This window comes from Molossus molossus, unplaced genomic scaffold (genome assembly GCF_014108415.1).
Source record: "Molossus molossus isolate mMolMol1 unplaced genomic scaffold, mMolMol1.p scaffold_m16_p_21, whole genome shotgun sequence".
Classification (NCBI taxonomy): domain Eukaryota; kingdom Metazoa; phylum Chordata; class Mammalia; order Chiroptera; family Molossidae; genus Molossus; species Molossus molossus.
Window position 1 is genome coordinate 11631431 of NW_023425357.1, and position 25460 is coordinate 11656890.

A 25460-nucleotide genomic window follows, 5' to 3' on the forward strand; every position below is an offset into this window, starting at 1 on the left:
CAGGAACTGGATTATGTTGTGCAGATAAAGCACTTAGCACAGGACCTGGTACATACCGAGCAGTTGGCAACCTGTATTTCTTATCATCAGTGAGGCTATGAGATAGGTGATCATAAGTACCTAGCTCTGAGTCAGCATCCATATTATTGTTGAATGAATGAATAACTTTATATATTACCACCCTCCCCTGGCCCCACCAGACCCTAGCTTGGGTCTCACCTCCAAGAACCAAGCTTGTTTTTCCACTGTCCTCCCCTCCCCCTCCCACCACACATCCTCCGCCAGGAGGTCCCATGGCAGGCCCCATCCAACAATCCCAAACCTGAACAAGGCACCTTCCATTCCAACAGCGGTATCTGCTTTTATTTCTTATTGTACTTTGCTGAGTGAGGCTCTCCACCATCCCTAGTCCTCCAACCTTGAACATCTTGGGACAGAAATTTCCTCCTCCCTGCACCTCCAAACCCTGGCTTGGTTAAGAATCTAATATTCCTGAGATGGAATTCCAGAGCAGGGAGGTCACCTTTCTGCATCTCAGGTGTGTTTTAATTAAAATCATGGAGATCCATTGGTTCATAACAAATATTTTCGGAGCACCTGCTACATGGCTAGGTGCCAGGAGTTCAGTAGAAACAGGAAACCACTGTCCCTAACTCACAGTCCTGCTAGGATGAAACACTGGCACTTTCACAACACCCACTAGGTGCCAGGCAGTGTCCTAAAACTTTGAATATTAACTTACAACCTCATTACACCACAATGAGGTTAAGTAAATCAAATCCCACTTATCAAACTCCTGCTATCAAATACCCATAATGTCACAAACTGATGACCCATGCAGGCCAGCATACGTGATGTGTTGGGCTTGTGCAACCATTAAAGAAATATTGAATTCGTTGTCAGCATATGAAAGCAGAGATATTTTTAGAATTGCAGGTTTTCAGCTTCACTTGAACAAAATCTGAAAACCTGGCAACGTCAAGGTAGAACTCATGACTGCGGCGGACATTCTCAGTTTCCTACAGTCCTCATCCCTCCTAGATTCTTCCCAATTCTGAGACTGAGGGACATTCGGGTTGCGTTGCGATTTTCCTCTCAGCCTCTGCGTCCACCTCTCTCTTGCAAGTGTTTGCGCTTGGAATCCCAGTTTGATGCCACGCCGCAGCGTGGGCGGAAGCCCGCCAATGCCCCCTCGCGGAGGAGTCTGTAATTTTCCTCATTAAGGGATTTGGTGAGAACATCCAATCAGAGAGATGAGGCCCAGAAAGTAACCAATCAAAAGCGATAGATGGACCAGAATTCGACCAATAAGAACGGACAGCGCTCAGAATAAAAGAAACGATTTTATTGAAGTGGGAGACTGACACACACGGAGTTTTTTTTGATGGGGTCTCGGGGCTCAGGGAGGCCCCGGCTGGGGGCGGCGGAGCAGGCGGGCGGCGAAGAGGCTGGTGCCCTGACGCTGGGGCCGAGCGTACTTGAGAAAGATGGCAGCGCGGCCGGGCGCGGGGCCCAGGAGCACCGCGCGGGCCATGCACGGCTCCAGCGGGCCCAGCTCTGCGGGGCTGTGGCGGAGGGGAGACAAGGAAACTAAGGTGGCCGCAAGGGGTAGCGGTGGAGGTGGCCTGTCCTTGGAGCTGGGGGCTCGAGACCGAGAAGACACATTGACTTGGGTCCCCGGAAACCGCTCAGGGGCACGTGGCACACCATCTAGAGGGTAACTGGAAGGGGCCGAAGATGGGCAGACCCCTGGTTCTCCCCACAGGACGCAATTAGGGAGAGCCAGGGCCCTCGAGGAGGGAAGGGACAGGGCTGAAGATGGACAGGCATTCAGCTCTACCATGTGAGCACCGGCTGCCCCTTGGTGGCATGGTTAACAGAAAGGTGGGGTCTCTAGCAGCTAAAGGGACACCCCACTCGTGGTTAGAGGCTAGCAGACCTCTCATCCCCCACCCTGGAACGCAGTTATATCATCTTCTGGGCCTGGGGAGATCCTATATTCCACCCTGGATGAGATTAAGGGTCCCCAAATCTCGACAAACACTCCACTCTCTCATACAGGTCCAGAGAAAAGCAAATGGAATGGCTCCCCCCCCTTCCCCAGGGCTAGGCAAACATCCCAGAAAAACCAAGTCTAGGTGTCATCACGTCCCTTCCCTGTTCTCCCCTAGCCCCTCCATAATTGATTCTTACCCTGAGAAAGTGAAGACAGAGACCAGAAAGGCAGACCCTGAAGCCGCCACCTGGCGGGTTGGGGAGCAGAGACCCTCCTCTGTGGCCGTACCTGTAAAGCGCCGGCTCCACCCCAGAGCCCGCCACGTCGAGCACACGGTGTGCCAGGTTCAGCGCCGCAGCTGCGCAGCGACAGGGCTCCCACCCAGCCGCCTCGGCCTCCAGCAGAGACAGTTCCAGGAAGTAGGTAGCAAGAAGCATCACCTGTGAAAGCCTCGGGGAGACTTCAGGCCACACCTCTATACCACCCAGGCCACGCCCCCTAGCCACACAGGCCTCACCCTGCCCCTCACACCTGGGGGTTGCTCCCTGCCAGGGCAGCCAGTAGCTCCAGGCAGAGGAGCGGACCTGGATGGTGCAGCCGGAAATCCAAGCGGCTCAGGATGCGGCGCTCGGCGCGCAGAAGCTCGGCCTGGGAGAAGGAGCCAGCACCCAGGAAACAAAGGGAGGCAGACTGTAGATTAGGGAGAAAGAGGTCGGGGAGTCTTGGACCCTGGTTGTTACTCCGTGCCCTGGGTTCGGTTCCATCCCCATTCTAGACCTCAGTTTTCTGATCTGCAAAATGGGGCCATTGATTTGTCGTCTGGAAGTCTTGGAGACTATAGGCTTCAGAGCCAGAAAGGTCTGGGTTCGAGTTCAAACCCCGCCACTTCCGCACTCTGTGACATGGACATTGAGGGAAGCGCCCTGAGACTGTTTCTTTATCTGTAAAAATGGAGATGTCGCTCCTACTTTACCAGGCAGTTTTGATAATGCACCGAGTTCACACATTTTAACTGTGACTCCTCAATAAGGACGATCACTACTGTAACTAAGTCCAAGTGCCAATTGCTTGACTTTGGGCAAATGTGTCCCTCCCTGGGCCTCAATCTCCTCCAATGTCAAAGGGACACATTGGCAGCCCCGACCTCACCAGATCTGCTGGGATTCCAAGAGGACATGAAGCGTTCGCTGGGCGGGGCTTGGCACACAGTCGCTGTTTAACCTGACTGTTGCGAGTTGAAAGGGCTTCACGCTCCCGCCCCACCCCGGAAGTGCCTCGGGAAGCACGCACCTCGGGAAGCACGCACTCTTCCATTTTGCACGCCAGAAACAGGCAGGCCGTGCCCAGCAGCTGGAGGCGGTGCAGGCGCACCCGGCCCGACCGCAGGTAGGAATCCAGCAGGTGCACGGCCAGGTACAGCGTGTCCCCCGCCAGGTCCAGGTACTCCTGGGGAGGGGCGCGGGTGACAACCAGGCTGCGACACAGGCTCAGCCCCGCCCCCTTCCCGGTACCTACTTACGTGCACCTGGACCAGCCAGTCCACCACTAGCGCGCGCATCTCCGGGGTCACAGTGCGGGGCAGGGCTCTCTGGGGCAGTGCGCGGCACACCTGGGGTTAGGTAGGGACACATTCACTCCCCACACCTGTGCCTCAGCATCTCTCCTAAACGCCAATCCTGGGCGAGGCAGCCTCTCTGCACCAGTGGGAGGTGGTATGCGTGCCACACCCAAACTGGCCTCCAGCGTCTCCAGATGTGCTCCTTTTCTGCCTAACCATCTAGAACCCCGGACTCTCTTCTGGATGTTCCCCTATCCACCTCTCCAGTCTTCAGCCCCCATGGCCATAGGACCTCCTGAGCATCTTTAGTCCATCCTCCTCAGAGCACCCAGAAGGGTCTTTCTAAAGTACAGAGATGACCAAGGAGCTACCCAGCTTAAAATGTTTCTGCGGCTTCCAGTACCCTCAGGAAAAAACTCGAATTCCTCTCAGACTCTTTCAGGCCCTGCCCTGCTCCAACATCACCTCTGCTCTCTCCTCACACTCCAGCTGCCCCAGCCTTCTTTGGACCCTAGGCTATGCCAAATTTATCTGTGCATATATGTAACTTCCCTCCCCCTGAAACCGTCCACCCCAGCTCCTTGCACGGCCAACTTCTCAGTCACTCAAGTCTCTGCTAAAGCTTTGCTGACTTTCCCCACACTCCTCCCTATCACATCTCTTTATTTTCCTCATTATTTTCACTCTGGAGATAGCTCGTGTTTCCTTGAGTGTGTTGTCTGTCTGTCCCACTAGGCTGTCCACACCACAAGGGCAGGGATTTCTGTCCAAACCCCAGCTGTATTTCAGTTCCTCGCAGCGTCCCTGGACCGAGAGAGATGTCCACGAGATGTGTGTTAAATTCACCCCAGTGTTTCTGACAGCACCTGTCTCAGACAGATGTCTGAGGACCCCCACAGCCTGTGTTTTGGTCTTTATGGCCCATCTGAAGTTATCACCTACATTTGCTTGCTTGCCTTCCACAATGAAGACAGACTGTCTGTTTTCATCGCAGTATCCCCAGTGCCTAGAACATGCTCAAAAACATTTACTTTGAAACTCGATTAATTTTGTTAAGGCACAGGGAGGATTAAAAAAAAAAAGTGCTAATAAATCGCTAAATATTTGTTAAATAAATGTGAGGGATGAGTATGAGGGACTATGAAAAACCAAAGGATGGGGCTGCAAACAACTTGGGAGGGTGAGAAAGGGCATTTGAGGGTAACTGTGCAAGTAAAACCAAGCCACGAACTTGGCACAGGGCTGGGAAGTCAGCGGGAAGGGGCCACACTGGGCGAAAGGGGCAGCTCTGGCCTCGGCCAACCCTCCCCCTCTGCTGCCCGAAAGACTGGGGTGGCCCGCGCCAGCCCTCCAGCGGGTCTCCCCCGGCCCCCTCACCATGACCTCCGCGAAGATGTCCCCGGCGTACTCGCGTTCCCCCTGCAGCCCCAGCGCGCTCAGCGCCTCCTCCAGCCCCGGCGGCGCGCGCGGCCCCTGGGGCCTCTCCGGGCGTCCTGGGGAGGCACTCGTGCCCGCGGGGACGTTGTCGGGGACTAGGGCGCTCGCAAGCTCTGGGTCGTGGAAGGCTGCCGGACTCTGCAAGGAAGAGGGACTGGGGTCAGCGCCTTGAGGGTCCTGAGCTGGGAGGGGGACCCCGGCTCCTGAGGCGCACCAACATGCTTCAGGCTGGCGTCGGGAGCGAAACCAAGAGCCCACCTCTTCCTCTGGGGCTAGGATCCGCGGTGGGCACTTTAACTGAGTCTGGGCGCATGCGTGCTGAGCACGCCTCCCCTGGGCAGGTGGGCAGGTGGGCAGGTGCGTTGGCCATGGTGAATACTACCACCAACCCTCTAAGGCCAGGCAGCTGGAGTCAAGCTCTCGTCCTGCGACTTAGCACAGGACGAGGAGCAACCCCTCAGCCTCAGGTTCCTCAGCTATGAAGTAGAGATTAGTTCAACTACTAGTTGTCCTGAGGATTTTATAAGATTGTTTGTTAAGTGGCCAGCACAGGGCTTAATATGGTCAAAGCTCAGGACAGGAGCTACAAGTCACTTTACAACTATTTAAGGAAGGCCCCTGTGCTCCGGGCGGTGGGAATTCTGGGGTAAGCAAATCCTTGGGGCTGCTCCTTTAGGCCCAGGGCAGGGCCAGTGATGGGGAAAGTCTCCAGCGATTGAATTGGTCTGGACTAGTGCAGAAGCCTCCTCACTGCTGTCCCTGTTCCCATCCCTTGCAGCCTGTTCCCCGCATCCTGCCACGAAGGATCCTGTGCACACCTAATAAGTCAGCTCTCACTTGGCCTCAGCTCAGAACTCCACCACGGCTCCCATCCCCCTCAAAGTGAAAGTCCACAAAGCCCTACATTATCTTCCTACAGGTGAGCACACACACCTGTGAGCTCATCTCCTCCCTCAGTCTCCCTTACTCCTTCCTCTCCCACGACTCCGGCCCCCTGGCTCATCCCCACCAACACCAGGCATGTTCCTACCTCAGGGCCTTTGCACTGGCGGTTTCCTTTTCCCCAAAATGTTCTTACCTCAGATATTCCTCACTTCCTTTAAGGTGTTTACTCAGATGTTACCCTCTCTGTGCAAAGTGTCACCCTGAGCACTCCCTGCCCCCATTCTCTGTACTTATTCTCTCCTTAGCACTCATTGCCTCATTATTTTTTTTTATTCCTCACCCAAGAATATTTTCCCACTTATCAGATAGAATGGGAGGGAGAAAGAGAGAAACATCAATGTGATAGAGCCACATCGACTGGTCGCCTCCCACACGACCCGACGAGGGCCTGGGATGAACCGCAACCAAGGTATGTGCCCTTGACCAGAATTGAACCCGTGACTCATGGATCCGTGGGCCGACGCTCTAACCACTGAGCCAAAGCGGCCAGGGCTCATTGCCTTATTGTCTCTCTCCTTACTGCAATGTGAGTCCCAGGAGGGTAGGGCGTGCCTGTTTTTTATTGCTGTATTCCCAGTGCCTAGAACAGGGCTGAGCACGTAGTACTCAGTGAATATCTGTTAATGAATGAGTGAAAAGCTGGATTTGTAATTTAGAGATAGTGGTCTGGAAGGACCTCTCTGAGGTGACATTGGACCTGAAACGTGAAAGAGGAGCCAGGAAAGATAGAGGAGAATATCCGAAGTGAAGGGAACAGCCTGAACAAAGGCCCTGAGGTAGGAGAGAGCTTGCTTTTTCCAGGCATTGAGAGGTCAGTGAGCCAGGCAAAGTGAGCAGACAGAAGTGTGAGATGCTGGACCAATGGCTTCCCGCCATACAGTAAAACAAACCCCTTACCACAAGGTCCCTTTGGCCTGTTGTTACCTAACCTCATTTCCTTCAGTTGTCCCTCTCCCTCACTCCACTTCAGACACATTGTCCTCTTTATGATCCCTAAACACATCAGGCACCTGCCTGGCTCAGGGCCTTTGCACTCGCTGTTCCCTTTTTATGAGCACTTGGTGAGAACCTGGATATTTACATTCTCCGAGTATCTCTACACAAGATGTTAACTACAAAGAAAACTTAGTAACTTCATTTATTTTTTTAAATGTTTTTATTAATTTTTTTAGAGCGGAAGGGAGAGAGAGAGCATCGATCAGCTGCCTCCTGCGTGACCCCTACTAGGGATCAAGCCTGCAACCTGGGCATGTGCCCTGACCAGGAATCCAACTGGGACCTCTCAGTCCATGGGATCATGCTCAATCCACTGAGCCACAGCAGCCAGGCAGAACGTAGTAACTTTACAGCCGAGAAACCTGGCAGATGCCACCTTAACCAAGGGATCAGTCCCCACTGCTAATGCGATGTTTGGAATCTTCCCGGTAAGTTGCACTGAGAAGGGCACCTCATTTCCGGGAATTCCTGCCAAACATTGCTTGAATACAGCCACAAGGAAACTTCAGGCAACAATCCCAAATTGAGGGACATTGTGCAAAGTAACTTGCCCTGTAAGCTTCAAATCTGACAACTGACTTCAACAGTGTGAGCCTGGATTGAGTCACTGACTAGGAAACTGTTTCCTCTTTTGTACACAGGGACATTAGTGTGACCTCTAGGAAATCTGATTAAGGTCTGAGAAGAGCAATGTTTTAGCGTTAACTTCCTGACCTTGATCACCGGAGTGCAATTAGGAGAATGTCCTCATTGTGGAACAGACATATACACATGGAGGGGGAGGGAGTCAAGTGCAACACTGTGGGGAACCTGCACGAAGGGGAGATGAGTATTATTTGTACTTTAAAAAAAAAAGCCTGGCTGGTGTGGCTGAGTGGTTGAGCGTGGACCCATGTGCCAAGCGGTCGCCGGTTCGATTCCCGATCAGGGCACATGCCCAGGTTGTGGGCCCGATCCCCAGTGGGGGGCATGCAGGAGGCGGCCAATCAATGTTCTTGCTCATCAATGTTTCCATCTCTCTCTCTCTCCCTTCCTCTAACATCAATAAAGAAAAAAAAATTTTTAATAAAAAATAAAAAACCTGAGATTTATAAAAAGTTTCAGAGATAGAACGGAGTTCCCATGTACCCCATACCCAATTTCCCCTATTCACATCCTACACATTAGTGTGGTAACTTGTCACAATTAAATGATCCACTAGAAATACATTATATTTAAAAAAAAATTTTGCCTTTGATTTTTGGAGAGAAACATTGATGAGAGAGAACATCGATTGGCCACCTGCCACATGCCCCCCACTGGGGATCAGGCCCACAACCTGACCAGGAATCGAACCGGCAACCTCTTGGTGCATGGGTCGACGCTCAACCATTGAGCTACACTGGTTGGGCTAGAAATACATTTTTAAAGTCTACGCCTTATTCAGATTTTCTAAATTAAAAAAAAAAAATCCTACGGGAGGATATTTTTCTACTTATCTTCAGATACAGTGGGAGGGAGGGAGGAAGGGAGGGAGGGAGAGAGAAACAATGATGTGAGAGAGACATGAGTGGCTTCCTCCCACATGACCAGGGCCGGGACAAACCGCATCCGAGGTACATGCCCTTGGTTAGAATCAAACTCGCGACTCATTGGTCCTCGGGCCGAAGCTCTAACAGCTGAGCCAAACTGGCCAGGGCCAAATTTCCTGACTGTTCTCCGTTCCAGGACCCCATTCAGGATACGTTACACTTAGGCTTCTTGTCTCCTAGGGGTTTTCTTAGCTGTGAATTTCTCAGGCCTTTGGAACAACCCTGACAGCTTTGAGAACTAGTGCTCAGGTATTTGGTAGAACATCCCTCAGTTGGGATTTGCCTGTTTTCTTTCTTTAAGCAGGGGAAGGTGTTGTCAAGCTCTGGAGAGGAAGGCCACAGCGGGCGCACCATCCTCCCTGCACCGCGTCAGACATACTGCCAACATGACTATCACTGTATTGACTCCGATCACCACTGATGGAGTCGGTCAGGCGGTGCCTCTTGTCTGCACTGCACGCTTTGGAAGGAAGTCGCTTTGCAGCCCACACTTCAAGGGGATCTGCTGCCCGTCCTTGAAGGCAGAATATCTACAGAAAGTATCTGACTTCTGTAGTCTGGTCTTACATTGATCGTTTATATCAGTACAGACTCACTTTATACTTTCTTTGGGTGTAACCAATACTACACTATTGATTTTGGTGCTCAAACTGCATTCAGCTGTGCCCACTAGAGGCTCTTCCCATTGGCTCCTGTGTCCCTTCACAGGCCATTAGTGAGGGTTTTTTTCTTTTTGTATGTGCCCCTAGTGGGAACCGAACCTGGAACTCTCTGGTCCGCAGGCCCACACTCCCACCGCTGAGCCAAACCTGCGAGGGCTTTTTTTGTTGTTGCAGGTCCTTACTTCCAGGCACAGATGCTCCGGGTTCATCTTGTGTAATTCCTGTTTGAGTCCTAGAATTATTTCAGCGCCATTTTTAAAAGTTTCCAAGTTTTCTACTCGTCTGCAATTATTTCAAAGTTAAATAAGAACCACGTGTAGTAAAGATGGACTGTCTGGGTTCACGTCGGTGCTTGGCAGCAGCAGCAAGCAAGCAAACAAAAACCCCGGAAATAAAGTCAATTCTTGCGGGGCGGCTGCCTCAGCTGAGGTGCATCCACCCCAAGGAACCTTGTAAAGCAACTGGAAAGCAGGACCAGTGTCCCGGGGAGTTCCCCCAAGTGCAGAGAAGGGGCTAAGAGGCTCATTTCTATCCGTGACCACACACATCCTCTGCGTGCACACGGTGGCAGGGGTGCGGGTAAGACGTGGCGGGATATGCCCAGGGGCTCGGCATGATGAGCAGGAAGGAAAGAGCTGTGCAGAAAAAAGAGGACCAGTCCAGCCGGTGTGGCTCAGTGGCTGAGCATCGACCCAGGCACCAAGGGGTCGCCAGTTTGATTCCCGGTCAGGGCACACGCCCAGCTTGTGGGCCTGATCTCCAGCGGGGGGGGCATGCGGGAGGCGGCCAGTCGATGTTCTCTCTCATTGATGTTTCTATCTCTCCCTCTCCCTTCCTCACTCTAAAATCAATAAAGAAAAAATATTTTAAAAAAAGAAAAAGGAGGACCAGCTTTCTCTCGATGCCACATCCACTTGCAGAGGTAACACGGGCACCAAAACCAGTGCCGGAGGCCTGGGGTCCGGGTCACTTTTACTTTCTTCCACGTACTTCTGTTTTGCTTGCATTCTTCTTTACACACAAACTTGTGGCATTTTCCACGTGCACACGACAAAAACAGATTACTCAAAATTTAATTTTTCTAATTGGTAAAATTTTATTAAAATTCTTTTACCTAAAACTCCATTTGGGAAAAGTCCTACAGAAATAAGCACCACTGCATCTAAGGACATTACCGTCAACAGAGGAAGCAGCTACGAACCTGGGAGCCTGTCGGAGGAACGGGACAGGTCCCCAGGGACAGACCACACGGGAGAGCTGAGTGACAGCTGGTGAAAGGGCTCTAGCACTGGTCACCTCAGGACAGTGACTAGAGGGGAGAAGAAAAGGCTTTTCTTTATAAGCCTCTGCTGTTTATCTCATTACCACCCATTCTGTTGTAATTTAAAAAATAATGTCCATACGAACTTAGAAAAAAATCCAAAAAACTCCTTGAGTCTTGGGTGCAGGTAACAGACTTCTATACACTGGATTCAACTTTTCTGCTACCCTCACTCAAGATCTTAACATTTTCACGCATGGGAAGCCCGAATACTTCCTGGCAAAGCCGGGTATTACATTCACCTGTGCAGGGCAGCCCTGGTCCCAGGTCTGGAAGTGATTCGAGATGGGAACCAGCTGTCAGAGGACCCTGCGCTGTGAGGCTGTGACCCACCTGGAGGCCACCACAAATCCCAGCGAGGACACCGAGGGATCTGTATGGGAACTGGGGGCCTCGACGCTCCCCCGTGTAGCATAAATGGGGGAGGGGTGCAGATTCCCAGGCAGCGCCTGCTCTGGGGCTCAGGCACTGTGGAAAATGAACGTGCTCCCTCATACACCCTTGCTGTTCAGAGCCAGCCGACCCTCCCACCCCGGCCCTCCACCCCACCTCTTTTTGCCCCAGCAGCTTCTGAGGGCCTGAGAAGGTCTCTGTCCACTGCACCGCCACCCAGGCCCAGGGATCTCCTAAACGGCTCCGGGGCTGCACCCCCAGCGGCCCTTCCCCTCCAGCCATGGCACCTTCTCCGTCTCACCGACTTAACGGGCCCCCTAACGGAGCCATGAGAGCAGGACTCCGTGAGCAAGAAAAGGCCCAGGGTGGTAGGCCCTGGTCTGAAGGAGTCTTTATTGCTTGTACCGTACAAATACGAGGAACAGGGAAAGGCCAGTGGGGAAGAGGGAGAATTGTCAGATCAATGACATACACACACAAAAGGAAAAGAGACTTCCCACCCCCCACACGAACCCCACCCCACCCCAGATGTCTCTCTGAGAACTACCTAGTCCAGGAGGTGGGGTGGGGAGATCAAAACCACAAAACTACATTCCAAACACTCGGGGATGTTGGTGGGAAGGGGAGAGACGGGGCAGCAAGTGGACCTCATGTGTGGCTCTCCCGCCAGGCCAGCACCCCTGCCCCTGGGGTGAAATGCTGGGGTCAGGACCAGGGGCCCAAACCCACACACACCACACCCTCGAGGCCAGGACATGCTTGCACACACACACACACACACACACACACACACGTACATACACCCCATATGCACCTGTGTCTCAGATGCATAAGGACACCAATGCACACACAGTCCAAGGCACACATGAGTGTCCACAGCACTGACACGTGTTCACCTTAAGGCTGCAGAACGTGGGGCTGAGAGGGGGGCAGTGAGGTGGCCTGGAGCCTCCCTGCTCGAAGGCCCTCACCCCAGAACGTACCAGAGACACCCCTCCCCACCCAAGTCCACAGGGCCCAATACTGTCTCGGTGCGAGATGTGTAACAACACGGGCCGGCACCCTCCGCCCAGGCAGAGAGAAGGGCCATCCCGGCCCCATCCTGGGAAGGGCCAGGCCCAGGGTCCAGCAGGAGGTAAGGCCGGCTGGAAGGAAGCCCTGGTAAGGCACGGAGCTTGGGGTGGGAAGGCTAGCTCCCAGATGTTCCTCCTGCCTCGTCCACAGGGTCAGGAGAGCAGTGTGGGCGCAGGGAGGCAGCGTCGTCATCCCCTTGGCCGCTCCAGGCTCCCCACCTGGTGATGGGCCCCAGCCTACTGAGGGAGCCCTAGGCCTCCGCTCCGCAGCTCCCACAGGCCTGCCTGGCCCTGGACATCACTGCTTTTCCGACGGTGTGGGGAGGGAGCGGGACTCCATGCCAGGACACGCGGAACCTGACGACAGGCGTGGAAGGCAGCCCAGGGCACTGTCCGCCCTCCGTGGCAGCACAACCCAGAGCGGGCAGCTGCGGGCCCCGCCGGAAACTGAGGCAGACCTCCGCCTCCACCTCCGCTCCCCGCTGGGGCCACGGATGAAAAACTAAAGTCCTCCCGACCACCAAGGGCCCGGTCCTGGGGCAGGCGGCGAGGTCTCCCCGTCCTGATCTGGGCGCAAAAGTGAGGGCAGGTCAGGATCCTAGGCAGGGCCGCTGGGTCCGCTGAGGGGAGTTTGGCAGAGGGCTGAAGGAAAAACTATAAATGGAGGTGAAGGGTGAGGGATGGAGATGCAAACAAAAGAGGCAAAATTAAAAGTAAAAAAAAAAAAACCAGACAAAGCCCCCCGGCGTGATGGCAGCCGTGTGTCCATGGCGGCGGCGGGCGGGTGGCGCTGCTCACTCTCGGATGCTGGCCGAGTAGGAGAACTGGGGGAAGTGAGTCCGCTGGTCCAGCTCAAGAGAGCCCAGGCTGTCATCTGTGGGGTCAGTGGAGGTGGATTGGGGAGAATGGGCTTGAGAGAGCCCAGCACCCACTCAGACTCCCGGGGTGTGGGGTCCAGAGGGGCACCAGCCTCAAGGAGGACTACAGGCAGAACCCCCAGCTGCGGAGATGTTCTCAAGACTTCCTCCCTGACAGAGGCCCCTTGGTCACAGCCCCACTTCCAGGCCAGAGCCCTGGCTCTGGGGCCCCAGAGTTGCTCACTCAGCCACCTGAGCACCCCCCAGCTTCCCAATCTCCTCTCCCCTCCCACACTTCAGTGCACCTCGAGGTGGGCCCAGACCTCTGGCTCAGCTTCGGCCCTGGCTGCCACTCAGGCCCACAATCCCTCCACATGCAGCCAAGAGTCCTTCTAAAGCGCTGATGCACCCTGTCCCTCTGCACAAAACCCTCCCACTGCTCCCCAATTTCCCTCTCCTCGCAAAGGCCAAGACCCTCCCGCTCTGACCCTCAGGCCCCCCCCTTCTCTCCCCCACCTACTCTGCAATGCTCCCATTTCTAGGTGTCCCACATGCCATTCCTCTGCCAAGGACCGAGTCTCAGCTGCCATGTCTCCCCTTACAGGAAGTCCTCCCTGACCTGCAGTTAGGCATTTCCTCTGGGCTTCCCCGTCCCTGTGCTCCTGCACCCTAGCCCTGACCACTCAGGGCGGTCACCCCACCTGGACTGGGAGCTCCCCGAGGGCAGGGCCCAGGGCTGTTTACATCACTGCTGTGTCTCCAGCAGAGCCCAGCACTAGGCAGGTGAGAGTAAGAACTCAAACAGCTCCAAAGCCAATGAACTAACCCAGCTCCAAAGACCTGGGCGGTTTGGGAATAGGACTAGGGACCTGCCATCTCAGCACTGACAACCCCAAGTGCCTCCTGCCCACACCTCTGCCCAGAGCACTGCAACATGCGGCACCCGGTGGCTTTCAGCGAAGCCACAGTGGGCCCGAGATGCCCGACAGCAGCAGCCCTGCGAGCCTCCTCCTGGAGAAGGGGTCAAAGTGGACACCCTCCCCCCGCCACCCACCGGGCTTGGGCCTCGGGCACTCACAGCGGTCCGGGGGGGTGATTGTGATGGACTGGGCAGTGAACTCATCATCGAAGTACCTTGTGTCCACCTCAGATGTGACCTGAGGTTTGAAGGGTGGCAGGAGCTGCGGAGGAGAGGAGCCTGGCCTCAGGATCCTGAGGACAGGAGGCTTCGGCCCAGGTCACCCACGAGGAGCCAAGTGCCTGCCGAGAGCAGGTGGTGGTGGCACTCACCTTCTTCTGCACTACGTCCTGCCAGTTGATGCTGAGGAAGAACCTGTGCTCCATGACCTCCTTGGCATCGCTGGGTCCCCCGCCAAGCCTAGGCAGAGACGGCCATGAGCACCCAACCCCCGGGGCAGCCAGGTTCCGGGAGACGCTTTCGGTGCCGGCCTGGGCCTGTGCCATGCAGGCTGAGTAACCTTTAATAATCCTGTCCCAGCCACAGACCCCTCCTCCCAGGGCGGGAACTCACAGGCCCCGAGTCAGAGCGAGGAGGCTGCAACCTGGCCCCAGCACAGAATGTGAGCTCGGGGCAGACGACACCTCACATGCTGGCTCTGCCACATGTGACTGGGCCACCCTAGGCCAGGGCGGGGCTGCCCTGCTCCTCAGGGTCCCCATAAAACAAGGTGGTGTGAACAGAAGCTAAGAACAGGCCTGACCCCAGGGAGTGCTCCCTGAGTGCCCGCCAGGGGATCATCAGAGGCTGTGGGGACCACACACGACACACCCACCAGTGTGTGTGTGGACACTGCCCTCTGGGCCGAGGGCAGTGGCAGCAGGTGGCGCTGGGCAGTCGCCAGTCCTCACCTCTGCTTGGGGTCCTTCTTAAGCAGACCAGCAAGCAGGGACTTGGCCTCAGGGCTGAGCGTGCGCGGGAAGCGAATCTCTTCCATGAGGATGAGCTCGAAGAGACGCTCATGGTCCTGGTTGTAGAAGGGCAGGCGGCCGCACATCATCTCGTACATGACCACGCCCAGCCCCCACCAGTCCACGGCCCGGCCGTAGTCATTGTCCTCCAGCACCTGACAGGGAGGGGCGGTGAGGGGCCAGGAGCTGATGGCCCAGGGGGACAAGCCTTGCCCGGGACTGGGGAGGGTGATCTGAGGAACTGGAGCTCAGCCCTAGAGTGTCTGGTGGGGGAAACACAGTCCCAGGGCCCTGCCTCCCTCCGCATCACAGCCCCAGACACCTCGGGTGCCAGATACTCGGGGGTCCCGCAGAAGGTTTTCATGGTGGCCCCGTCACTGATGCCCTCTTTACATAGGCCGAAGTCAGTGATCTTGATGTGGCCATCCTTGTCCAGCATGAGGTTTTCCAGCTGTAGGGAAAGTCAGTGCATCAGGGACATGTCTTCCCGAGCTTCCTGCCACCGCACTGCGACCCCACATGCCCAGCCCTGCCCTGCCCTGCCTGGAGGGGCTGTGTATGGCAGCTGTCACACCAAGGCTGAGGGCTGAGCCACGGGTACACCCCAGCTCAGGGGCAAGCCCTCACCCCGATACTCATGCTTCCCCAGTCACCGGCCATCCCCCGGGGAAGCTGGAAGAGCAGGGCAGAGATGGAGCCCCGTCTTGCTCCACGCTGCCTCCCCCACTCTGGATGTGAAGGACGGCATCTTTCTTTCTCCTTCTCCCTAAACTTCATACCAATGGGCCATTTAGTGGGCTTCTGTGTAACCCCCCCAGGTCACGACAGATCATTTCCGGCCCCTGGATGCCCGTGTGCCCCCCACCAGTAACCAGCTCCAACTCTGACAGGGGCTGCTTCCCTCTCTTCTCCAGCTTCTGCCGCCGACGCATACACCTGTCAGCAACCCAGGTCCGCCCTGCCTGTCCTGGCTTTCCCCCAACACGTCTGTGAGCTGCGTGCACGCTGCCGCGTGGCTGGCGTGTTCTAACTGATGTGCAGTCCCAGTGTGCGAGTGCACCGACCATCCGTTCTCCTGCAGCGGATGGCTGGGCTGCTCCCAGTCTGGGGTTAGTGTGCCTAGGGCTACTAGGAGTGTGTACCCACATTCTGAGGTGCACACAGGCACCTGTTCCTGGGGTGCACATGCCTAGGACACAATGGCTGGCTCACAGGTATGCACATGTGCAGTACTGGTGGGATCTGCAATCTGCCTTCTAACGTGCCTATACCCAATGTACACCCTCCACTGCACCGGAAAGGCCTGCCCACAGCAGGCTCGGAAGGGACCTCCGCAGGAGGGGTCAAGCCCTGGAGGGAGCTAGACAGGCACGCGGACAAGACAGATCCCTGGGTGGGGAGCTCGGCCTCCCTGGTGTGAGTCCTACATGAGTGTCGCAGGCCAGCCTGGCCCTCGCCAGGAGGCAACCGTGCGCTCACCTTGATGTCGCGGTACACCACGTCCCTCGAGTGCAGGTACTCCAGGGCTGACACAATCTCGGCCCCGTAAAAGCGGGCCCGCTCCTCCGTGAAGACGCGCTCCCGGGACAGGTGGAAGAACAGCTGCCAGAAGAGGGGCGGAGGGGACGGGATATCAGGCCCCTGCCCAGAGGAGGGAAGGAGGGGCCCCTGCCTGGCGGCCCAGTGACAACATCACACCTCCTCCATGAACCGGCAAGGGACAGCAGGGACCGACTGGAGAAGAGCTCACGTGAAGGACGGACACAGGAAAGTAGGGATGGCAGGCAGGGGACATGAACGAGGAAGTGGCAGCAAGGAAGCAGAGGAACGCAAGTCATGAGCAAGTGACAACAGCTGTGAGCCCAGTGGGACCGGTGAGGCCACGGCCATGGGCAGTGCGTCACACTGTGAGGGGCCGAGGGCCGCGGAGCTGGGGCTGCTCTGCATCAGGACCGGTGGCTCCTAACTTGCACAGGCTCTCCTCACAGGTCCCCTCCGAGGACGTCCTCTGCACCCTCACGGCCCTCTGCACACCCTGCTGGACCTCGGTTTGTATCCCGCCCACCAACTCACTAGCTGTGGGAACTCTGGCAAGCCACTGACCTCTGAGCTGTTCCCCACCTGCGGAACGAGTTGCCCTGGTGAGTGTCCCTCCGCCCTGCATTTCACTCCCCCCACACTTGGGACCGAGACCAGCAGGAGGCCGGGCGGGCAGCGCTCACCTCCCCACCGTTGGCATACTCCATGACGAAGCACAGGCGGTCGTGGGTCTGGAAGGCGTACTTCAGCGCCTGCGGGGAAGGAAGGCGCCAGGCACTGCCGACAGCCCAGACACTCCCCGCCCGGACCGGCCATGGGAGTCAGGAAGCTGGGGCTCAAACCTCAGCTTCGCTTTCTGGGGTCTGGGAGTGGGCTTGTGCTCGGAAGGCCAGGAGAGGGTCATTGTGCCGAGCACTCTGTCCTCTGCCTGCCACTAAGCTTCCGAGGGCACGGCCAGGGACAGCTATGTTTTGAGCAACCAGAGCCATGTCACATTTTTCTTCCTCCTACAGTCAGATGCATTCAACTCTCTCACAAACACACGTGCAACACACACACGCACGCGCACACATGTATGCACACATACACGAGGTTTGCTGGCTGGGAGTTGGAGCTGATCCCCAAAGACAGCTTGGACAACAGATCTGCCAACAAAAAGTAGTTCTCAAACTGCGCTCTAAGAAGCCCGACAAAGGGTTCCTCAGAACCCTTCGTTGAACCCTCTGCTCACAACTCCACTGTTCTCTGTCTTCTACAGGGAGATACCTTATAAGATTTCAACAAGTGCTGTGGCTTAACAGAGCACCTGGACAGCAACCGAGATACAGAAACCACCCACAAGCATTCCTCAACCTGGTTTGTTTAACTGGGGGCTGTCACCCAAAGAGGTGTCTGCTCAGCCTAAGTTGACAGGCAGCACAATGATACATCTGCTTCTAAGATTACATTTTAAAATAACAACCAAAAAATAATGTTCCCACTTCGACCAGCTAGGCTAGGTGCTTCAAACTCCTAAAGACAGCAGCCATGTGCTCTTGGGCCATCCTGTAATGTGATTCCACCTGTCGGCTGAGGTGCTGACATGAAGCCACCATCTCTAAAGAAGCTGCCAACCCTGGGGTTTTAGTTCAGGCACCTGGGAGCCCAGCAACACCTGGCCCCAGCCACCTGGCCAGCACTAAGTCTGGGCTTCACAGCAGCAGGGCAGGACTCGTTCCCTGAGCCCTATCCAGGGGCCTGGAGGCCGCCCACCGCGCAAAGGCCTGAGGGGAGCCACTCACAGTGAGGAATGGATGCCTGGTGTTCTGGAGGACCCGGCTCTCAGTAACGGTGTGGGCGACTTCATCCTGCAGACAGAGGCCAGATGAGGGGCTGGTGGATGACAGCAGCCTGCCCCCACCTGAGGGACGGGGCAACATGTTGGTGAAATGCAATTCCATTCCCGGCCAATTGCGATGAGAACGGCGGGAGCGGCACGTTACCGTCCACAAGCCCTAGTGAAGAAAGGGATCCTGGCAAGGACACCAAGTGGCTTGATCTCCAAACCATGAGGCGAGAAACTGATTGGGGACTTTATGATGAAGGGATCAGGCTGTTACCTCCCGGACCCACAGGCCAATTCCAAGATCCCTAACAGGGAACAAGCAGACATTATGAGACCCCTTGGGTGATACCATAGGCCTCGGGAACCGCCACCTATAAATGTTCTTGCTAGAAGAAGAAACTGGATCTAGAATCAGGACTCCAGGCTGGAGCCGATTCCATGTGGTCCCCACATGGGCAGCATCAGTGTCTCCTGGGAACTTGGAGAAAAGCAGGTTCTCGGGTTCCTCCGTGGACCCACCAGAAACGGAGGTGGGCCCAGCAGTGGCTTCACAAGCCCTCCCGCTGACTAACATGGGCACCGCTGTCGCTGTCACCAAGAGCTGCTGACTATCCTCAACCACCTGCAGCTGGGGCATTGGCTCTGCCCCTGGGTGAGTCTATCCCCAGGGGACGTTCAGCAGCAACGTCTGAAGACACTGCTGATGGTCACAACGGGGGTGGGGGGTTGGGTGCTACTGCTGCTCCACCCCTGCAGTACACACACGCCCCAGCAGAGAACAGTCGGCCCAACGTCACAGGGCGAGGCTGAGGAACCCTGCCCTGGACTGGTGACACCGGGGCTGTTCATCTTGTTGGCTGTGATCACAGTACCACAATCACAGCCTCTAAAACCTTCACCTGTTAAAGACCCATGTCCGAGTCCGAATGGTTCCACTGTCTAAAACGTGCTGTAAGATACTCCAGAATCGGAGCGGGGGCGGCGGGGGCAGAGCTAAGAAACAAGATTGGTCAAATGCTGACAATCGCTGATGCTGGATGAAGGCTACATGGGAGTCCATTATATGTATTTTTCTTTAAAAAAATGCTGTGTATGTTTGGAATGTCCATTTAAAAAACTTTATTAAATAAAAAAATAAAAGAAACAAAATTCCATTCCTGGCCCAGCCTCCTACGGAGACACCCTACGCCCAGCCCCCACCCTCGAAGCCTATGGGACACCCCCTTTCGGGCCCTGACAGTGCCTGCTGCGATTTACAGGACTGACCCCAGGGAATGGGTCTGGTGGAGAAATGAGGCACTGGCAGCAGAAGGCACAGAAGTGTCCCCCACTCCCAGAGGCCAGCCAACAGCAGCCTGAGGAGCACCCACCTTGGCGATGATAACCTCCTTCCGCAGGATCTTCATGGCGTAGTAGCGGCCGGTGGCCTTCTCCCGCACCAGGATGACTTTGCCGAAGGTGCCCTTGCCGAGGAGCTTGAGATAGTCGAAGTCATTCATGGTCTGCTGGGGACGGGGAGCGGGCAGGTCAGCGCATTGTGGCACAGGGCCGTGGGGGGAAATGTGCACAAAGGAGAGAGGAAATCAAGGAGCACTGTGCCAGCATGCTCCAGCATAAGCAGGAAGGCGCGCTGGGCAGCAGCTGGCTCTCCCGCAGAGCTCTCCTGGTCATGGGGTGGGCACGGCGGGGACGGGTCTTCATGGCCTTGGGAGGAGGTGGGCACAGAGCAGCCCTGGGCCCCTCACACTTGGTATGGAAACCAAGGGGGGTAGGGCAATGCTGTGGGGAAGGGGTGCTTATGGACTGGCAGCCCTGCCCCCCAGCACTTACCACCTTGGCCCGTGCCTTGCTAACTGCCACTTCCATGTACTCAGCCGCAGACGAGTCACTAGGGGAGCCACACTTATAGTCTATGGGGTCCTCACCCGGACCCCGCTGCTTGAGGCTGTTGGCGACCATCTGGATGGCCCTCATCCACTCCTCCCTGTGTGGGGACAGATTGGGGCGCCATAAGTCCTGGGCAGGAAGGGCTGAGCCCCACCCCCTCCGAACACCTTTGGGCATTTTGGCACGATCTGTCTGAGCCCGGGGGGAGCTGACAGGACCAGACAGAAATTCTACAGCTCTCTGGGTGGGAGAAAGCAGAGTGGGATAAGAACAGAGAGCATCTATGTCCCAGGAGTGGTCACTTGAAGTCAGGCGGCAACTAAATGATCGAAGAGGGGTGACTACCCTTCTAGCCCCTTGAAAAGGAGCTGCCACCCTGCGCCTGGAATGAGGAAGAGACAAGTGCTCTTCTGAATTCCTCCGGAACAAACGACAAGCTCAAGTGTACAAGTGATCGACGTTTTGTTAAAGAAAACCAGGAGTGAAAGGAAGCATTCATTAGCCAGAGAAGCTGAAGATCTCAAGAGCCACCGACATGACTCCCTTCAGGGGTTCTCTGCTGGGAGGACAGGTCAGGGACAGAGGTTCCCAGTGTGGCGGGGTGTGGAGAAGTGATGGACAAGGAAGCAGGTCCCAGCAAAAGGGAGCCTGGTTTAAGAACAATTAGCTAGTCTGTCGCTCATGATTTGGAATTCTCTGGGGAAGAATTTGCTTCTGATACTTGCAAGCTGTTCTGTCTGGAGAGAGGGAAAAACAAGTGAAAGTGACCAGAGACCTAGACTAAAATAAAAGAGGCTGAACGATATGAAACTGTCCATACCCATTTCTGACCCACCACCCCATTTTTAAAAAATGTATTTTTATTGATTTTTATAGAGAGGAAAGGAGAGGGAGAAAGAGATAGAAACGGTGACGTGAGAGAGAAACATCACTGTTTCCTACACTTGCCTCCTACACACTCCCTGCTGGGGATTGAACCTGCAACCCCGGCATGTGCCCTGACCAGGAATCGAACTGGGGCCTCTTGGTGCATGGGACGATGCTCAATCCACTGAGACACACTGTCCAGGCGACCACCCAATTTTTTAAGTAGTTTAACCCAATATTTGTTGAATCCCCTATGGATTTTGCGTATGTCTATAAAACAGCCACATGAACAACGGGAAAAATGAAACATCTGCTAGGAACAAGAAAATTCAAAGAACGCAAGCAGGCCACCTCCAAAATCACAGTGATTTCAATAAGCCCGAGTACAGACTCATCCAGAATTGCCCCCCAGCTCCAGGCAGCAGTTGTTACTATTCTGTGCCCCTGAGGCCCCTGCCCAAGGTCACAGAGATTCCAAGGACACCCTGGTCCGCCCTGCTGGGCCGCATACCTCCCAGTCTTCATTTCCACATAAACCAAAGAGCACTACAGTCGACCCTTGACCAACCCCCTGTGCAGTTGAAAATCCACTTTTTTTAATCCTCACCTGAGGATATGTTTTTATTGATTTTTAAAGAGGAAGGGAGAAAGAGAGAGAGAAATAGAGAAACATTGATGTGAAAGAGAAACATTGATCAGTTGCCTCCTGTACACACCCTAACCGGGGATCAAACCCACAACCCAAGCATGTGCCCTGACTGAGAATCAAACTCATGACCTCCTAGCGCACAGGATGACACTCAACCAACTGAACCACCCAGCGAGGGCCACATACTAACTTTTAACCTCCCCCAAACCTAACTACTCATAGCCTATTGTTGACCAAAAGCCTTACCGATAACAGTTAATTAAAACCTATTCTACATGTTATATGTATTATATGCTATATTCATACAATAAAGCAAACTAGAGAAAAAATGTTATTACGAAAGTCATAAGGAAAATACATTTACAGTATTTATTTGTTCATTTTACTTATTTTTTAATCCTCACCTGAGGACACTTTTTGCATTCATCTTCAGATAGAGCGAGAGGGAGAGAGAGAGAAACATCAATGTGAGAGAGACACATCGACTGGCCTCCACCCACATGACCCCAAATGGGGCTGAGGACAAACCAGTGGGAACCAAACCTGGGTCTCTCTGGACTACAGGCCCATGCTCCAATCGCTGAGCCAAACCAGCCAGGGCTACAGTATTTATTTATTTATTATTTTTAATCTTCACCTGAGAATATTTTTCTATTTATGGTAAGTTAGAGTCGGAGGGAGAGAGAGGAGAAAAAGGGAGAGAGAGAGAAACATCGACGTGAGAGGAACACATCAACTGGCTGCCTCCCGCACGATCCAGACCCAGACTGGGCCCAGGACAAACCACAACCAGGGCACGTGCCCTTGACCAGAATTGAACCTGCAATTCATTGGTCTGCGGGCTGACGCTCTATCGCTGAGCCAAACTGGCCAGGACATTACAGTATTTATTTTTTAAAATCCCACATATATAATCCATAAGTCCTACAACATATGTCTCATTTAACTGGGCATTGCTTTTTCATGGTATTATATTAAATAATGGGTGTCTTTAGGTGACGGTGTCTTAGATTCAATGAAACGTGGCAACAGTACTGAGCTCACAGAGTCCTGTAAGGAGGAAAGCAGATATTCTGCAGCTGAGAAAAAGAATGAGGCAGATCTATTTGCAGACTTGGAACAACCAGACAGAGCACAGTCTCGCACTACTAAAGCTAGAAACAAAAGGAATTTGTGCACACACACTCACAAGAGCACAAACACCTCTGAGAAGGATCGTCTTGATACAGGTCCCTGGCTACCTCTGGGGAGGGTACTGGGCCTCAGAGGCATAAATCAGTCTAATTCTACCTCTAACAGCAAACAGTCACAGAGCACTCACCCCTCCTGCATTACAGATAGGGAGCACACCGAGCCCGGTGCACCCCCACACGGAACACACCGAGCCCGGTGCACCCCCACACGGAGCACACCGAGCCCGGTGCACACCCACACGGAGCACACCGAGCCCGGTGCACACCCACACGGAGCACACCGAGCCCGGTGCACCCCCACACGGAGCACACCGAGCCCGGTGCACCCCCACACGGAGCACACCGAGCCCGGTGCACCCCCACACGGAGCACACCGAGCCCGGTGCACACCCACACGGAGCACACGAGGCCCGGTGCACACCCACACGGAGCACACCGAGCCTGGTACACACCCACACGGAGCACACCGAGCCTGGTACACACCCACACAGAACACACCGAGGCCTGGTGCACACCCACATGGAGCACACCAAGGCTTGGTGCACACCCAGGTACAGCAGCACTGGCTTCCCTCCCTGATCCAATGCCTCAGGCAGACATTTCTTAACTTGTTTTACCCTGTGCTCTCTTTGGAACCAATTACAATATACATGCCTCTGCCTACATTAATATTTCTGTATTTTGAAAAATAATTTATCAGATCGTAACTTTTTCTTAGAAATAAAAAAAAAAATTTTTTTTCTTTATTGACTCTAGAGAGAGGAAGGGAGAGGGAAAGATGGAGAACACAGACAGCCCACTGGCAGCAGCCTGAATGGACAGATGCTGTATCTACACCACCGGAGCTCTGGAGCAACCTCTCTGGGCCAGAGAGTAGCTGATCAGGAGCATGGGCTCCAGGGCCACACTGGCTGGGGCTCAAATGGTAACTCTGCCACCTGGGAAAGCTCACCCCTCCCAGTCCATCCCTCTCTGTGGTAGGCTGGGGACACTGCAATGCTGGTGAGCTGCTGTGTGCAAAGCACTGCACACATAGAAAGTGCTCAAGAAAGTTGGTAAACAACAACGAGTGGTACCTGGGCCTATCCCATCCATGCTGACTCAGGTGCTCAGCCCCACAGGATCCACGGGACCCACAGGGATCCAGGAGGTTGGATGAAGTAACGGGCTCTCCCAACGCCTGACAAGCTCCCAATCCTGTTCCAACTGGACCGAGGTTGCAAGGTTGCAGCACTCAGAATTCAGAGAAAAAGCAAGGGCCTCGGTCCAGGACACTCCTCAAGGGTTTGCAACATGGTGTCTGGGGCAGAGGGGAGCTCCCACCCAGGGCTGGGGCTCTGCCTTCCTCGTCTCAAAGGGAAGCCCCCAGGGGAACCAATCGCTTTGCCCCAGGAGACACCTTGAGAATAACAGCTCCACAGACACCGCCTCAGTCCATCTCCCCTAGGAGCACAGAAGGAGGAACGCGTATGTTTCTGATGTGGAAACAGGAGCAGTCACCTGTGGAGGTCACACAGACCAGCCATGGTGCAGCTAACTGGCTCTTGGCAGCCCACCATGCTCCCTGCAGAAGCCCAGGAGGGGGAAGCAGGGTGCTCTCCCACAGGCTCAGGGAATAAGGAACATTCGTAACAGCCCAGGAGCCCAGCGGGGATGGACGCCCCGGGAGCTGACCTTCCTTTTCGAGGGACTCCCCCACTAGACAGCAACACAAACGTCCTCCACCTGCATAGGTGCACTCTATCCTCCCTCTTATTAAATGTATTTTTGTTACAAATGTCCCCCCCCCCCTCTTTAATCCTCACCTGAGGATATGTGTTTTTTTTTTTCTGGCCTGAAATTCAACAAGCCATGTTATTTAGTTTTGTTTTTGTTTTATTAATTTTTTTTTTCATCCTCACCCGAGGACATTTTTTCATTTTTTGTTCAGATAGAGTGGGAGGGAGAGCAAGGAAGAGAGAGAGAGAGAAACATTGATGTGAAAGGGACACATCGAGTGGCCGCCACCCACATGACCAACCAGGGCCGGGGACAAACTGCAACCGAGGTACATGCCCCTAGCGGGAACTGAACCCGGGTCTCTCTGGACCGCAGGCTGATGCTCTAACCGATGAGCCAAACCAGCCAGGACATGTTTTATTAATTTTTTTAGAGACGGAGAAGAGGAGAGAGAGTGGGAGGGAGGGAGGGAGGGAGGGAGGGAGGGAGGGAGGGAGACAGACAGAGAGATGTGAGAGCACAACATTGATTGGCTGCCTCCTACATATCCCACATGGGATCGAAGCGACAACCCCCACATGTGCCCTGACCAGGAACAGAACCGGCAACCTTCTGGTGCCTGACACAGTGCCTAACCAACTGAGCCACACCAGCCGAGGCTGCGCTGTTTCTTTAGTCCATGGTCTTACACCCAAAGTTAGCATTTTAAAATTTCTAAGAGGACAACTGACCTCACCTAAAGTGACCAGACGCTTTACGAGAGGTAACCCCATGAGTCCTCCTGACAACCCTATTACATAGTTATTTACCTCCATCTTTACACGAGGAGGCTGAGACAGAGAGGCTGCAGTGCCGTTACACGGCCAGCAAGCAGAGGCCCAGGCACCCAGGCGCCCCTACCGTCTCCAAAGCACTTCTTCCCTCAGGGGAACTTTCAGGAACCTTCCCGTCCCTCACTTGGGCTCTGTGGCCAGGAAGACACATCTGGTGCCCCACCTCCACATTCCCCGGCCAGCACCAGGCGGGAGCCAGGAGCCAGGGCC

General features: G+C 54.8%; 2 protein-coding genes across 3 annotated transcripts in view; both read right to left on the reverse strand.

Annotated features, from left to right (window-relative positions):
* Nucleotides 1-1399: 1399 nt before the first annotated feature.
* LOC118638911 (cyclin P) lies at nt 1400-5361 on the reverse strand. Its single transcript, XM_036275048.1, has 7 exons — nt 5250-5361; nt 4932-5173; nt 3516-3605; nt 3287-3442; nt 2528-2686; nt 2285-2436; nt 1400-1565 (listed from the first exon to the last, which is right to left on the reverse strand). Exons 1-7 carry the CDS (start codon nt 5359-5361, stop codon nt 1400-1402), a joined length of 1077 nt encoding a protein of 358 aa, XP_036130941.1.
* Nucleotides 5362-11037: 5676 nt separating this feature from the next.
* The window catches only part of AKT2 (AKT serine/threonine kinase 2), a 51621-nt gene continuing 37198 nt past the window's right edge, over nt 11038-25460 (reverse strand). The window contains exons 5-14 of one of the 2 annotated variants that reach the window (XM_036274207.1): nt 19933-20086; nt 19473-19604; nt 18059-18124; nt 16961-17029; nt 16218-16340; nt 15061-15189; nt 14679-14893; nt 14100-14187; nt 13888-13990; nt 11038-12826 (exon numbers count right to left, since the gene is read on the reverse strand). In XM_036274207.1, the coding sequence (XP_036130100.1) occupies nt 12747-12826; nt 13888-13990; nt 14100-14187; nt 14679-14893; nt 15061-15189; nt 16218-16340; nt 16961-17029; nt 18059-18124; nt 19473-19604; nt 19933-20086 (1159 nt within the window). In that variant the 3' untranslated portion in view covers nt 11038-12746. Of the gene's footprint in view, nt 12827-13887; nt 13991-14099; nt 14188-14678; nt 14894-15060; nt 15190-16217; nt 16341-16960; nt 17030-18058; nt 18125-19472; nt 19608-19932; nt 20087-25460 lie in introns of both variants that reach the window. The other variant, XM_036274206.1, reaches the window with a different exon arrangement.

What these genes read in the sequence shown, in the direction of transcription:
- LOC118638911 (XM_036275048.1), bottom strand. Translation starts at nt 5,361, where the DNA reads ATGGCCAACGCACCTGCCCACCTGCCCACCTGCCCAGGGGAGGCGTGC. An exon ending in ACATCTTCGCGGAGGTCATG is followed by an intron (nt 3,606 to 4,931) that starts GTGAGGGGGCCG and finishes ACCTAACCCCAG; the next exon opens with GTGTGCCGCGCACTGCCCCA. An exon ending in TGGCAGGGAGCAACCCCCAG is followed by an intron (nt 2,437 to 2,527) that starts GTGTGAGGGGCA and finishes AGGCTTTCACAG; the next exon opens with GTGATGCTTCTTGCTACCTA.